General features: G+C 36.6%; 4 protein-coding genes across 6 annotated transcripts in view; 2 read left to right on the top strand and 2 right to left on the bottom strand.

Moving 5' to 3' along the window:
- Morgue (modifier of rpr and grim, ubiquitously expressed) overlaps window positions 1-5782 on the bottom strand; it is a 35674-nt gene extending 29892 nt beyond the window's left edge. For all 3 annotated transcript variants that reach the window (XM_076814092.1, XM_076814091.1, XM_076814090.1), the window contains exons 1-2: window positions 5398-5782; window positions 1997-2122 (exon numbers count right to left, since the gene is read on the bottom strand). In XM_076814092.1, the coding sequence (XP_076670207.1) occupies window positions 1997-2122; window positions 5398-5544 (273 nt within the window). In that variant the 5' untranslated portion in view covers window positions 5545-5782. The remainder of the gene's footprint in view (window positions 1-1996; window positions 2123-5397) is intronic.
- Window positions 1-16126, top strand: part of LOC143369726 (meckelin) — a 292527-nt gene that overhangs the window by 92348 nt on the left and 184053 nt on the right. The gene's annotated exons all lie outside the window — the stretch shown is intronic.
- LOC143369795 (uncharacterized) overlaps window positions 1-16126 on the bottom strand; it is a 281266-nt gene that overhangs the window by 71890 nt on the left and 193250 nt on the right. The gene's annotated exons all lie outside the window — the stretch shown is intronic.
- Reptor (repressed by TOR) overlaps window positions 7881-16126 on the top strand; it is a 38832-nt gene continuing 30586 nt past the window's right edge. Inside the window, exons 1-4 of the mRNA XM_076814077.1 lie at window positions 7881-8483; window positions 8574-9219; window positions 11120-11536; window positions 12536-13033. Of these exons, the coding sequence (XP_076670192.1) occupies window positions 8586-9219; window positions 11120-11536; window positions 12536-13033 (1549 nt within the window). The 5' untranslated portion in view covers window positions 7881-8483; window positions 8574-8585. The remainder of the gene's footprint in view (window positions 8484-8573; window positions 9220-11119; window positions 11537-12535; window positions 13034-16126) is intronic.

Below are 16126 nucleotides of genomic sequence, written 5' to 3' on the forward strand. Positions count from 1 at the left end.
AAAAAATAACGTTTGTCGAGCTACACCCAGCACACCTGAAGATATCTATGTAGTAACATATTAGAAAAGCAGCATGTGCTAACATCATCTCACAGACTATTTGTCCTGTGTATGGGTCGCTATCTCGTTTTTAAAAAAGCTTTCTAGTTCAGAGCAATAACTTCAAGCCCCTGCTGTAATAATAAGAAACGCAGCAAACGAGTATTCTTGCAAACGGGTTTTATCATAGATTCCACATTGCTTTATTTAATGTTAGACAAAATACCATTTATCTTAAAAGAAATATTGAAAAGCGTGTAAGTATAAGTTTTAAAATACACTTGATGAATCAATAATACAAAACTTGTTTATACACACCTTGACTATTGGGATCTGACATGGGGGCGGGGCCTAGTCAAGATGGCGCCGATATGGGTACAAGATACATGTGTTGTATATGCGATAATGTACTTTTTTACGAAAATGTTACTTTCTATGCAAAGTATATGTGATTATGCAGATTCATATCCTGCCCAGTGGAATTTTATGCAACGGCACGAGAACGGACAGGGATTGATGTGTACCCAACAAGCGCTCCTACTTTCGCCACCAGATGTCATGGTGACGAATGTCAAATCCCAATATACTAAAAGGCTTGTATTACTTGTCTATAATTACTCTGAGCCGTAGTGATATTTGTTAGTACCGAAAAAGGTTAAAAAAGAAAAGAATCCATACAAAGGAATGTCTTTAGATGTCAGCCACCAAATAATATCTCAACATCAAATAATCTGCTAAATTTTAAAGCTAAGTATCCCTATTCCCACACAGTTGAACAGTAGAGCTCCTTTTTCAGGCATGTAAGTACATTTTGATATATCGCTTCTACTCAAAATACTTATAATGACCTAATGTATTGGATAATCAAAAAAAAGTTGCAGAATTTGTAAACATGCATACTTACAAACATAGAAAAAAAATGTCCAATCAAGATACAGCACGATAGAGAAGATGTATCTACACAAATCGACCTTGACAGCGATATAGGTACTCTATTTTATTTATGGAAACCAATTGTCTACAAATTGCAAAGCCTCATAAGCTATGGGAAAACCTACAATATTTATAAGATATCAATATTCTCCCTTTCTGGGTTTCAAAATTTAGTTCATTTACCTCGAATTAATGATATAAGAGATTTACAATGCAATTATAGGACTATACTTCCGAAAGGGACCGGTGACCGATCGAGATGAAACTTGGTGGGTATTATGAGGGGTGTGAAAAGACCCCAAATATAAAATTTTAGTTTCGGCAATTAATGCGTTAAAAAGATACAGTGGTAATCGTGCATAAAAAAAGTACACTTTACCGATTTATTTTTAATTACTTTACCACGGCCTCCCCTCCCTCTTAACAATATTTCTGTTGATTTATACCGACACAACGCATTTCACTTTCCAACTTGTCCCAGGTATTAGTGTTGGTTGGGGCTAGATTAGTGCGGGGAGCGCGTATAGCATGATAGCGAACTGATGTGCGTTTAGAAATTTGAACCGAAAACTTGCAGATGCCCGTCAACACCCCGACTCATATCGGTTCACTCTCATGCTTTACGCGCCCGCGAGCGGGCGCGCGCCCCCCGGGCTAGTCTAGCTCCAACCAATACTAATACCCGGGACAAGTTGGAACGTGGAATGCGTTGCGTCGAAATAAGTCAAAACAAGTTTTTCGCAAATATCTCGGAAACGAAGGTCAGCTTCGTCATTTGTTTTGTCCCATGCTGGCGCATACGCTGCCACGGACGCGTACTCTAGGTAGGTATACGGCAGAATACATTGTGTAGTAGCAGCAGTTTTTCGCGAATATCTTGGAAACGAATCACCTCGATTTTCAGACATATCTTCAGTGGACATTCTGTGTCTACTTTTGTGCATACTGTATAACCTTCAATTCCTTATCCTATTTTGTAGATACGATTGTATATTTCAATGTATATAAATAATAAAAAACGTACTTCACTGAAGACGGAAACTTGCAGAAGACCAATATCATTAGGAAATAAAAACGCATGACATGTTGGACAAATAGGTTCGCCAAAACATGGCCCATAGTATCCATTACAGAAACAACAAGCAGATGTCTGAAACAACAAGTACCTTAATTAAGCAACACATTAAAAAAATAATAAAATAACAGAATAAAGAAATTCTTAGTATTTTATAAAAAAAATTTAAAATACGCTTTACGGAAACTACAATTGCCTGGACCATATCTATTTAAATGTCAACACAGCATGTAATCTCAAACACATTTTCTAATCTCGTGAACATTTTTTGTAATTCCTTTCCTCCCTTTAAACGTTGTTTGCTTTCCATTACACACAAATTGTAAACTGTCATTTTCGTATAGTTTTCTATATTTTGTATACTCAAAATATTTGTTCTTGTTAATTATCTGTTGCACCAAAGGATTTAAGGTAGGCTCTCTCTAAGCTTCACCTCGCCTGGGCACAACTTCTTTTCTCCCTCACATCTAGACCCCTATCGCCTAGGTTTTGCCCTTCTTCATGTTTTCAGCTTGCCTCGACTCACATGTTTGGTCAGTTGTTCAGAGAACCTCATCCTATACAGTTTATGTTGCATCCACTCACACTAGGCCTTGCCTCTCCTCCTCAAAATATTCTCGAGGATAAATTCACCAATCACAATCAGCATGAGGCGAGGCGAGGCGAAACACAGTGTGAGTCAAATTGTCAATCTGCACAAGAATAAAATGAGCCGTGGCAAGGCGAGGTGTTTTAAATTAAAATAATTTTCTGTCCCTTCTAACCCACCTATTAATCCTCATTGCTATTAAAACTAAAGTTATGACAGTTGTGAAATTGTGATTCACAAAAATAGACAAAGTATATAAAACATTTATAATGTTTTAGTAAAAACAAATATTTGTCATAGTATCTGAAGTGAAAAATTTACAACACATTGATTTATGGTAAATGTACTATGTATAATACATAGTATGTCGACAAAGGATGTACGCAAGATTCAGGTCACCAATTTAAGTCGAATTTTGCAAATACATAGTGGGCAAGGCCTGTTCGTGCTCGCATCGGAAGTAACAAGATGGTTGATCTTATCCACCCAAAATTGTTATTGGTTTACCATCAGTCTTGGATGAACCAGAATTAGTGACAGAAATGCCAACAATATTTCCAGCGATACATTTGAATTTAATGTTACATTCAAACCCAAAATAAACTTACATTTCATTTGGATAACAACTTTAAATAGCTACAGTGGCTCACAGCCATAATCGTACACGTTTTAAAATCGCATAACTTTTTCAAAATTAATCCAAACGACTTGATTTTTTTTTTAGAAGCTAGAAGGATTAGTTTGTTACGTGACATGATTCGTCGTTTTGATAAAAAATAGAAAAGGTTGCTCTGAACTATAAACGCTTAGAGATCGCACAATAAGGTCGAGAATCGCTGATTTTCTAATTTCCGGGATTCTCGACGTTGTTCTGCGATCTTTACGTTAACCGATTTTCATGAAATTTTATACACGTATACAACTTACTTCAATCTACAAACGGGAGTAATTATGCAGAATAGGTGTTTCCTCACCGATTTCAATGATTTTTGGATATGTTGTAAAACTCAACATTCTGAACAACTTTTTCCTATACATGTTACCGCCGCACGGCGAAAACGTTCTGTTGATTTATTCCGACGCAACACATTCCACTTTCCAACTTGTCCTAGGTATTCGTATTGGTTGTGGCTAGATTAGCGCGCGCGGGGGGGGGGGGACATGATAGCGAACTAATGTGAGTTTAGAGATTTTAACCAGAAACTTGCGGATGCCCGTCAACACCCTGATTCTGTTCAGCGGTGCGGACGCCGCCGCATATTAGGTTGACTCTGGTTCTAAAACAATTTTTTTGCTAGGAAGAGGGTCCCTTCGAGAGCACATGTTGGGTGTGTGGGGGCTCCTGTCAACACCCCAACTCACATCGGTTCGCTACCATGCTTTACGCGCCCCCTGCATTAATCTAGACCCAACCAATACTAATACCCGGGACAAGTTGAAAAGTGGAATGCGTTGCGTCGGAGTAAGTCAAAAGAAGTTTTTCGCGAATATCTCGGAAACGAAGGTCAAACGGCGGTAACATGTGTAGGAAAAAGATGTTCAGAATCATGTTTCCGACAATATATTTCAAGGTCGTCAAAATCGGTGAGGAAACACCTGTTTTGCATAATTACCCAAACGGGTTTTTTAATTTTCATTCTAAGCCCACAAAAAAAGTTGAAAAACCGACCTTTTCTATTTTCTTTTTGCTATTCCGACCAAGTGCATTTCTTTTCAAAATTACAAATCACGTCACTTAGCAAACTAATCCTTCTAGCTTCTAAAAAAAAATCAAGTCGTTTGGATTAACTTTAAAAATGTTACGCGATTTTAAAAAGTGTACGATTATGGCTGTGACCCATTGTATATGTTAATAATATTGTTGTATTCTGTAATTATAATATATCCATTTATTTTATATAATAATATAAAAATACAATTTACGGAAACTTAGACGAAATACAGCTTAATAGATTTTAGAGCAAGACTATGATGTCGAGACTGTTTGGAACAAGAGTGATTTGAAAAAGATATTGCGTGTTATATATAGGTGGTATTGGTGGTTCAGAAAGTCAGGGTTGAAAGGGATGAGGTATAGTGATTAAGGTACAAGGATGAGTAATAATGGACGGATGAAATCACAGGAAAAAGAATTTAGGATAGCCATTGCTATCTGTAGAAGTAAACGAATGACTAAAACTAGAAAAAAATAAATTTAAGTAGCGTTGGTATACAACACCTTCCGCCATAAAATTATTTAACGGGAGTTAACAATTACGTGTACCATGATTAATAATGACATTACATAGATATTGAAAACTACAAAAGCAAAACGTAAAATAATATTATACAACAATATGGTAAATAAAATACGTATTATTATTCTGCCAAATATTCTATCCTATTTCTATTAAAAATAACTTAGTGTAATATATGCCTGAAGGATAATGAAATATTATGTACGAAGGTGATATTCTGAAATTTATATTTTATATTTTGAAGAATAATGTAAAGAATAAAAAATATCGACAAACAGAATAGTGAATGCATTAACTCTTTTTTTTCAATAATCCCGTAAATACACACCGTTTAAGTGTGTACTTGAAATTTTAAATATACACTGTGAAATAAGAATTATAATATTTTTATGTGCTAGAATTTAATATTTTTAAAAATTAAGGTCGCATTATACTAGAATTTTAATCACATCTTTGTACGATGTTAAATACTTTCAATTTATTTGGTAAACAATTTAAGTCTAAGAAAGATTTGGTATACTTACTGCAAATTGAAATTCAGGACAAGCGATGTATTCAGTAGATGCGGTGACTTCGTCTGTTAAATTCAAATTTACATTGCAAGCACCAGTTTGATGTACTTTTTCACCGTTTACACAAAAAGAACCACTGACTACTTTATCATCGGCCATTTTGTTACTGTAGCAAATGTGACAATCTCTTTACAGATGTGAGAGGTACACTCAGGTACTTACACTGAGCTCGCTTATTAAGTTATACACATGTAATTTATTCTCATTTCTTACATTTTTATTCCGTTAATACTAATAAGTATTCGCTACCAACGTAAGTACAAACGAAAGCAACATCAAATATCGTTTTCTATTCTAAAACCCGTTCTATGCACATGCATATTGCATACAGGGGGTGGACACTCCAATGCTTTTAAGAGTGCAGAAGGATAGACGCTAGTGACGCCATCTATCGTATACTCGGAACCCCAAGATAAGATAACAGATTGCCATTTAGATGATGGAGATATTATTCAGATAATGTGCTGATACGTAATTAAAGAACTTAATAAGATAAAGAGACCAATAGGAAAACGACAGAAATACATAATTAGTTGTTACAGTAACTATTTGTAATAACTAATTATGTATTTCTGTATGTTTTTCTATTGGTCTCTTCGATTTAATTAAGTTCTTATTCATAAAAGTGTGTTTTATGAATAAGAAAAAGGTAATGAAATTGTTTTAAAGAATTTTTTTATTATATATCAAGATTACAGTCCATCTGTTACATCTCGTACGTCCATAACACGAAACTTCTCTACGCTCAGAACTTCTTTACAAATATCTTTTATTGCTGTAGACGGTTTAACACAACAAGATAGGTTAATATTACTGACAATTGCTGATGTTAGCTGACAGTCAGATATAGTCAGAGACAATGGCAGTGAATGGCGGCAAATTGCGGCCACGTGCAACTAGTGGTAGGCAGTGGTGGGTAAAGACACGAATTTTTTATTTTGTACACGACACGTGACTTAAATGTCGTAAATGTGTCATAGGGCGGTATTCTCAGTCGCTACTTATTCTTAAGCAAATGCTTAAGCATGCGGCATCCTCTACTAGCCTAGTAGCCAGTAAAGGATGCCGAATGCTTAAGCATTTGCTTAAGAATAAGTACCGACTGAAAATACCGCCCTATGTTTCTGCACGGCGCCTATATTACTGTCCAGTCGATTTAAAATCGATCTTTCAAAGATCGATCTTTCGTGTCACGATTTTCGATTTTATTAATCGATTCTCAAGACAGGAATCGGATCGATCATCCAATCGCAACTAAAGGGCGGTATTCATAAATGTTTCTTAAGCGAATGCTTAAGATCATCTTCTGGAAGACGATCTTATTTCACTTAAGACATCAGGAGTTCATAGACGTTGCTTAAGATGATCTTAAGCATTTGCTTAGAATAATCAAATTATCTATATCAAATATAGATATATATCAAATAAGATTATCTTAAGCCACGTCTATGAATCTAGGCGGCATGTTGAGCAAATGCTTAAGGCGATCTTAAGCTTAAAACACGTTTGTGAATATCGCCCTTAAAATCAATCCACGATCTCTGGACGGTATTCACAAACGTGTCTGAAGCTTACGATCGCCTTAAGCATTTGCTTAAGATCCGGCCTAGATTCATAGACGTGACTTATAGCGAATTCGGTAACTCGCACTGACTCTGCACTGGTTCTAAAAAATGACTTGGATTGGTTGATTCTTATAGAGCTATCTTCGTTTCTATCAGAAACAACCAATCCAAGTCATTTTCTGGCACCAGTGCAGAGTCAGTGCAAGGTACCGAATTGGCTATTAAGGTAATCTTATTAGATATAAGTAATTGCTTATTCTAATAGGATCGTCTTCCAGAAGATGATATTAAGCATTTGCTTAAGAATCGTTTATGAATACCGCCCCAGGTATACACGGAGAAAGGTATGCATCGTTGGGAACGGTGCATACCTACCTCGCACTGACTCTGCACTGGTGCCAGAAAATAACTTGGATTGGTTGATTCTTATGGAGCTATCTTCGTTTCTGTCAGAAACAACCAATCCAAATCATTTTTTGGCACCACTGCAGAGTGAAGGCGAGGTACCGAATTTGCTATCCCAAATAGCACACAGCGTCTAAAGCCGTCCAGACCTATAAAGGACGTACAATTGACATGTTTATGACGTGCTATGTGTGTACGTATACTTAAATGCGAGCCTATCCAAAATTCATCTTCGCGATTTTCGCGATCTTTGCCCGTGTATGTACGTACATAAATGTACATACATGCATACATAATGAAGCTTGCACTTACATATGTATATAGTATTGTATGATTTTTTTCATGCTATCACCGTGTGTAGGTACATAATCCCTAACAAATTCGCGAATCATAAATGACTGACAGATCGAAGGTTCATTTATGATTGGCTGGATCTTCTCATTGGTCGGGGATTCGACTATTGTCATGTGATCGTTCCCTATTTATGTTAATATCAGTGATACTGTCTCGAAATCTTGTAGCAAAACAATAACAAACTGTGTTTTTTAAGTGGATTTTATTAGTTTTTGGTGCGTAGCTAAGGGAAGTAGTGTACAAATAGACTGTGACGTGCATTCTTCTCCATAACGCATCGTTCCCCCAAAGGAAAGGACTTTGGAGGTTTCAAATATTAAGCTGAGAAAATCTCGCGAGGCAATGTCGTTGTCTACGAAAAATATTTGCTGACGAAAGTCATGGTCATTTCATGTGCGGGCAGTGAACATACTATGTAGGCGCATGGATTGATGACTTTTATCATTAATCTATAATAACAAGAACTATGCAAACGGGCGAACCGTCATTTTAAGTTTTATTACTTACCTCACTTCGACTGTAAATTGAGCACTATAAACGTGCACGGTGTCTAAATTGGTTCTTGTTTGGTTTAGTTCGATTACCATTTAATTTCACGAGTTTATGCAGTAGCGCATATAGCCTGTTACTATTTAAGTATCTAATATTTAAAGATTGATATTCGTGCCACCAAATACATACAAAATACTTGATTATTCGAAAGGAAAATAATTGGTAAGTTTCTTGGTGTTTGGTGATAAATAACCTATATTGTACTTTCAGTCAGTATTCTAATTATTAATCTTGAATCCAATTAATTTTAAGCGTTTATTGTTAATGGGAGAATTTGGATACACTGAGTTATTTTCCGAAATCGAAACGAGCCCAATGGATGGTATAGTAAAGCAAGAGCCTAATCAAGAAATGGGTCCATCAAGCGCATCGGTACCAATTCCTGGAGGTCACAGGGGTACTAGGGGCATATACGATCAGTTTTCACCATCCCCGTTAACTGTACCCTCGATATGGCCCAATCGTCCAGACTTCATAGAATCTCCATTTAAGATGGATTCTGATCAATTGGATGTTTCTTTTAAAATGGAAGATGACGATATATTTCAAGTGGACAAAGCAGATCTTATTCAGGGTCCCACTCTTGCTGAATTAAATGCCAATGACGATACACTTCTTGGCGATTTAAATTTCGACGATCTACTCTTGCCAGAAGAAAGGATTCAGCCGTATAAAGTAGATGTTAATGCAGCTCAATCAGTTGGTCCATTATTCAACGATAACAATATCAGTTTTGCTCCGAGTAGCTTTCCACAGTCTGGATCGACGTATCGTAATATCTGTCCAACATACATAAATGCACATGGATTTAATCTGAATATAAATATCAATGTTTCTGATAATTTAGAGACAGTTAGTCCGAATACTTTTCCAAGCCCAGGAACCAGTAATGTCGCAGGTTTATACATAACTTTATCTTTCGCTTCTCATGTTTATAACATATATTTTATGAAGCGCATTTTTAACAAACAGGATATTATAAAACCAACTCGAAGATGCTTAAGCGTTATACTTTAACAATCAACTTTCATTTCATTTGTCAGCCTTAAATTGAAACTTCTACAGAGATAAGATTGAAAATTAAGGGGACCTTCCGGTCTAAACGTCGATTTTTTTTTATTTCATTTTTCGAATGGGCTATACTTCCGAATGGCCCCAGTGGCCGATCGACATGAGGTTTGAGGGGAAGGGTGGGGAGGGTGTGTGGACCCTAAATCTAAAATTGTTGCTTCGGGAATTTATTAGTTTCCGAGATATTAATAAAAAACTTTTAGTATGTCTGTTAACTTCTTTTGATATAACGCATTCCATTTTTCAACTTGTTCCGGGTATTAGTATCGGTTGGGGCTAGATTAGGTCGGGGGGCGCGCGCCAGCTTGCGGGCGTGTGACGCATGGTAGCGAATTGATGTAAGTTTGGAAATTTGAACCAGAAACTTGTGGATACGATGCATCCTATTATACAGGGTGGATACCTATTACTCTATTGATAGCCAATACTCTACGGGGGTGCTTCTATGGGCCAAAATAAGGCGAAAATATAGAATACAATTTTTTAATATCGCGCTTCGTTTTCGAGAAAATTGGCTTTGAATTTCAGCTAAATACGCGTGCCTTTTAGGCGCCTGAGGGGCACGCGGCCAACTGTCCGTAGAATAAATTGGGAAGGGGGCAGGATGGATCCCCATTAGGGCTACGTGTACGCAGTTAAAAAAAATAGTTTGTAAACAAAATTAACAATATTTTTTTATTAATATTTCGGAAACTAATAAATACCCGAAGCTACAATTTTAGATTTAGGGTCCACACCCTCTCCCCACCCCTCCCCTCAAACCTCGTGTCGATCGGCCACTGGGGCCATTCGGAAGTATATCCTTCGAATGTTCAACCTTTTAGGAATATGTGTTCAAAAGGATTTTTTGAAATTCGTAAAATTCTCGAAGTTCTAGGCATTTGAGTAGCGGCAAATGCATGGGTAACACCTGGCCACTCGGCACTTACGTAAAACTTTAAACGCGTTTTTCTCGAAACAGTGTTTTCGAAACGGTGGGACCTGTATTTCCAAAAGTTATCCGATTCGACTGAAACTTTTTTTATTTTGAAGAATATACTTCTGGCTAGGGGGGGATACCAAAAAAAAATACAAAAATGGAAAATTTACAATTTTCAAAGGCGTTGAAAGGACAAAAAATATAGGGGAAAAGTGATTTCAAACTTCAAGTGTCGTTATTTTCTTTAAAAATGTAATTTTTGTAATTTTTTCTGGTCCCCCATAGCCAGAAGTATATTCTTCGAAATAAAAAAAGTTTCAGTCGAATCAGATAATAACTTTTGGAGATACAGGTCCCATCGATTTTGATCAATTTTTTGACACCTTGACTTTAACGACTCTCCAGTGCCGCCTGCAATGATTAATTATGAAACAAAAATATATATCTATAGCTTAAGACATCCTTAATACAATGCAAAAAATCCTATTAAATTATATGTAGTAGTGTTCCTTTAATTAATTCCTAAATATCGCTTAATTTTTTGGGCTCTAGACTGGAAGGTCCCCTTAATGAATGTCTCTATGCGATTTATTAAGATTTTTAGAAAGTGATATGTTACGTGACTCTAGAATTATTTGGACTATTATCACTTTAAAAAAGTGTTTTTGAAAACATTTTCAAGTTATTAAAGTCATCTTAACATTGGTGTATAATATTGTGTTCCTTGTGATCTTCATAAGATAGTCTCAATTCATAAAAAGAGATGAAGAATATTTTTCAATCGATAATAAAGATAATCCTTTTAAAGGTAGTTCAACGGCAAGTTCTTCGACGTCATCACATCCTATGATCAGGCCAAATGGACAGTCCGCCCTTCATGAGTTATTAATGAGAAGATGTGAAAATCCTTTTGATAATTCGACGTACAGGCAAATAAATGTTGGATGTACTACGAGTAACAAATCTAAGGTTTCTAGACTGTCAATGTCTGCTCCAACCCGAACAATGGGACTGGAACAAATATGGACTCGTAGAGAACCACGACCACATTTATTGAGCACTGGTAGTCTTGGTGTTGTTGAAGCGGGTTCAACAAGCAGTTTAAGTACTGGAGGAGCTCTTAGTCCAGATCCACTTTATCATATCGATCATCTTAGTCATGATGAAGGTTACGAAGATAGTGACGATGACAGTGATCATTATGACGACTATAGCAGTGATAACGGTATGTTATTGCTCGTATATGAATATTGCATATTTTTTCGTTTTGTTAGTCAATTATATCACAAATATCACATTAAATAAACATACTCATAGTAAAACGGTATTCCAGACGTATTTTTTTTTCTTTTATTCTCTTGATTTTGCACAAAATTTGAAGACAGTGTTCAAATTGGCGACCCTTCATTTATTCACATAATATTAGCCGGCATTGTTGTGAATATTACCATTGTATTTGGGCAGTGGCGGATTTAAGAAAAAAGGCCCAGGCGGCAAACATTCTGAGGGGCCCATTTTTTCGGGAAAATGAAAAGGTAGTTTACTAAAAGCAGGCTAAGGGCAGTATCACTGAAAAAAAATAGTTTGGATAAAATCATTCTTTTTTTAAGGATGGGCCCTAGGTGGCCTTCTGAAGGAGTCCATTTTTCCAAGAAAATGATGAGTTAGTTTACTAAAAACGGTCTTAGTGTAGTAGTACAGAAAAAATATAGTTTGGATAAAATCATAACTTTTTTAACCTTTTGACTGCGGCACACTCTCGGAGAGAACCATCAATACAAACGGTGCGATATTCGCATATCAGTCGCTGCGACTGGTTGTCCATTGACTACCTACTGACCAAACCGGTACCCGGAGATTTGATACCATTCTTAGGGGTTAAAAAAATAAATAATTGCAAATAAATAAAAAATATTCAGTTTTTCTTTCGTATATATTGATAGACTTGTGAGAGCGTATATATACGCGTTTCGTAATCAAAGGGTTAAGGTGTGGGCCCTGGGGAGCCTTCTGGGCGGGGGCCCAGGCTGCAACTGCTCATCGGCCGCCCTGTTAAATCCGCCACTGTATTTGGAACATTATAGCTTTAATGCTATGACTTACATCGTAAATTCTTTGTACAAATTCTTCATGTGTTTCTGATTTGTCGTGGCTGTAAACCTTTGATTTCACGTAAGATAAAGGAAGTTAATAGGAGTTGTACTACAAATGCGTATTTTTATAGACACAGTTGGTAGTGATGGTGAAGATCAAAGTACTGGAAGCAGAGTAGTCAGTGGGAGTATGGATTCAAATCGAGATAATAAACACAGCAAAAAAGAACGATATTTTTGGCAGTATAACGTACAAGCAAAAGGACCAAAAGGGCAGAGACTCGTTGCAAGAGCGCGCCTCGAAGATCCACATATATTAAATGAAGCCACGGATCCTGTTTTTAGCCCTCATTGTGCGCTTCGTGGAATCAAGCACAGTGGAAAGGCACGGAAAGGAGATGGGAATGATCTGACCCCTAACCCACGTAAATTGTATAGTATTGGTCGCGAATTGGATAAACTTTCCCGTATTATAAACGATATGACACCTGTTTCGGAGTTACCATTCACAGCGAGACCCAAAACGCGTAAAGAAAAAAATAAGCTTGCTTCTCGTGCATGTCGCTTGAAGAAAAAAGCACAACATGAGGCCAATAAAATAAAACTACATGGCCTTGAACAGGAGCACAGTTGAGTACTTATAGTCTATTTATATGTGGATAAACTACTGTCCTCCGATGAAAAGAAGTCAGCGAGAAACTTTGGGGTCCGAATGGCTTATCCCTATAGGTCCGCGTAGGGTACACGTATTGTCGCTATTGGCCAGCGCGACAACGTCGACGAATACAAAGCAGCGGGACACGGGCGGCGGGAGTCAATGCGAGCGAAGAACCCCTCTTGCCCCTGTGACATTTCGACCGACTTCTTTTCATCGGGGTACGATAGGTTCTTGTTTATCATTGAAGTTTCAGTAATTACAAGAGTCAACCTTACCTTTTCATTGGGATATTCCATGCGAACTCGGACAGATTTCGGAGTAAGTTTTCGTAAATTGCTGAAATTTGAATATGTTGTAGTTTTTAGTGATATTTAAAATAATTGCACAAAAATGGTTCAATTTTTTTTTAAACTGAAATAATTCTTTCTTAAAACTTCAATGTCTTCTCTATAAGCACCGTAATGCTCATCTCCATCCATTTAGTATTTCCGTAGCTATAATGTATTGAAAAAAAGTTAGCACTTTACTTCAAACAGCTGTAAAATCGACATTTTTCAAAATTTTGAAAAATCTTTTAAGGTGCGTTTAAATATCACTAAAGACTACAAAACATTCAAATTTCAGCATTCTACGAAAACTTACCCCGAAATCTGTTCGAGTTCTCCATTGAAAGGATATAATTAATTATAATAGTCACTGACATATGTTTCTATATTTTTTAGTATGTTAACATTACAAATATAGAGTAATAGCTCCATATAAATTGAAGGCGACCATTCAATACACTATTTAAGTTTATTCTATATCTTGTAGTTTTGAAGATTTGAAAATCACCTTTATTTTTTCAAATTAATTCAAGTTTTTATCACCGGATTTTTGTAGTTACTGAACGAACAAATTCATCCTTGTGTAACATATTAACATTCAGGTGACCTTTGACACGAAGATTCCACATTCAATCGGTTTCGAGCACGAGAAAGTACAACGCGTAGTATTCTCACTTTTGTTTTATTTTTTCGCCGACAGCTTGCACTCGCGACCAATTGAATACGGAATTTTCTTATCGAAAGTCATGTGATGATCGAAACATTCTACGTACATAGATGAATTCTTCTCATCAGCTACAAGAACACGATAATAAAAATATATGGATCCATTTCAAAAACTGAAGGTAACCTTGAGATCTTTGAAAGAGTAAATGATAATAAAAATTGAATAGTGCATTATAAATGTGATTCCTTTCGAGCCACATAACATTCATCTGAACCTATTTTCGCAAAACACATTATTTACGCAGTTATCGAAGTGGTTTCAGTTACGTGTTCTATTTGGTATAAACAGAGTGCCCCGCAATGAATAGTACAACCGCAAAAGGGGCGCCTTAAATTTTATTTTAAATTGAAAATTAAAATAATTTTTTTCCAGAAGCCTTCGTTTCAGAGGAAATCGATTAAAATTCTCTAGAAACGTGAACACCCGGCTGGTAACTAGAGGATTACAACAATAAATATGTTACAATTGTAGATGAAAATGCTTATGCAAAAATAAGTCGAAATTGAGGAATAACTTCTTCTCAGACGACGCTTTGTTTTCGAAAATACTGATTTTGAAAATCTGTCAAGTACTTGCACGGTTAAAGCTGGTCACATTTTAGAAAATGAAGCTTTGTTGAGAAAAGAGTCCTCAGTTTCGACTTATGTTTGCGCAAGGATTTTCATTTTATCTACAGCTGTACTATATTCGCTATTGAATTATAGACCGAGAGCTGGCTACATAGGGGTCAACGTGACTCAATGCAGGTACCGTTCTTATTTAAAAATGTTGGATTAGTATTGCCGAATACGAAATCGCTGGTCTGCCTCGTCAGTCCGGGGTACTAACGCGGGGGTGAACGGTCAAACAGGTAAAATTTCTAGCGCAATAACGTCATTCTTGCAGTTCTGAAATTTCCCATATTTATTGTTTACGCATTTAATAAACGATATGCAAAATGGCAGACCTCCAAGTGGAGGATAAGACCTCGGCACACGTCGATGAAAAGCGCGATACGTGGCTTGCGCGCTAGTGCAAGTGAGAAGTACACATCTGTTTCTCCCTTGCACTAGCTAGTGGCACCGCCACCGGCCGCATATTGCAACGGCAGCCTTTAGGGCCAAGGTCATATCCTCCACTTGGAGGTCTGCCATTTTGCATATCGTTCATTAAATGCGTAAACAATAAGTACATGAAATTTCAGAACTGCAAGAATGACGTTATTGCGCTAGAAATTTTACCTGTTTAACCGCCCACCCCTGCGTTAGTTCCCCGGACTGACACGGCAGACCAGCGATTTCGTATTTGACAATACTAATCCAACATTTTTAAGTAAGAACGGTGACTGCATTGAGTCACGTTGACCCCTATGTAGCCAGCTCTTAGACTATTATACAATCAGACTTCTCACTGAAAAGCACGAATACCAAATAAGTTTCCAAACCCGATTTTCTCGGAAACAAAGGCTCGTATAAACATATGCTATACCACATTTTCGTCTTGCTTTTATACTTATTGCGTGACACCCTGTATATTGTTTGCGAGCAGTTACCGTAGTAAAAAGCATACATCGGAATTAATAAATTTTTATGACACATTTTAAAAAAAGGTTATTCCTTTTTTGAGCCGATTTATTGCTAAATACAACTTCCTCCCAAATATTTTATTTAAAAAAGTCTTCTGTTCAGTAACACAATAATATATGTATATGCAAAGATGAAGCTTATCTTCCTTGGTGGAGATCTTTTTTAAAAACCTGTAAATTTGAAATTTCTGGTCAATATGTTTTTATTTCTATATTGTTTGTTTAACAAGAAGATAAAAAGTTTAAGCGGAACTGTACGTCGTAGCAGTATCGTTTGTTTCCCTCTCCACAAAAACTTGTTCCAATATTGATTATTTATTTTTGTGTATGAAACAATTCTCTCACTTTGTAGTTATTATCTATTCGTCGATGTCGCAATATGTATGCATGGTCCATACAAATGCAATGCAATGCGCTGATAAGCACAAGGTTGACCTCGTTGACAAT

Source organism: Andrena cerasifolii, chromosome 6 (assembly GCF_050908995.1).
Source record: "Andrena cerasifolii isolate SP2316 chromosome 6, iyAndCera1_principal, whole genome shotgun sequence".
In the NCBI taxonomy this organism is placed as follows: domain Eukaryota; kingdom Metazoa; phylum Arthropoda; class Insecta; order Hymenoptera; family Andrenidae; genus Andrena; species Andrena cerasifolii.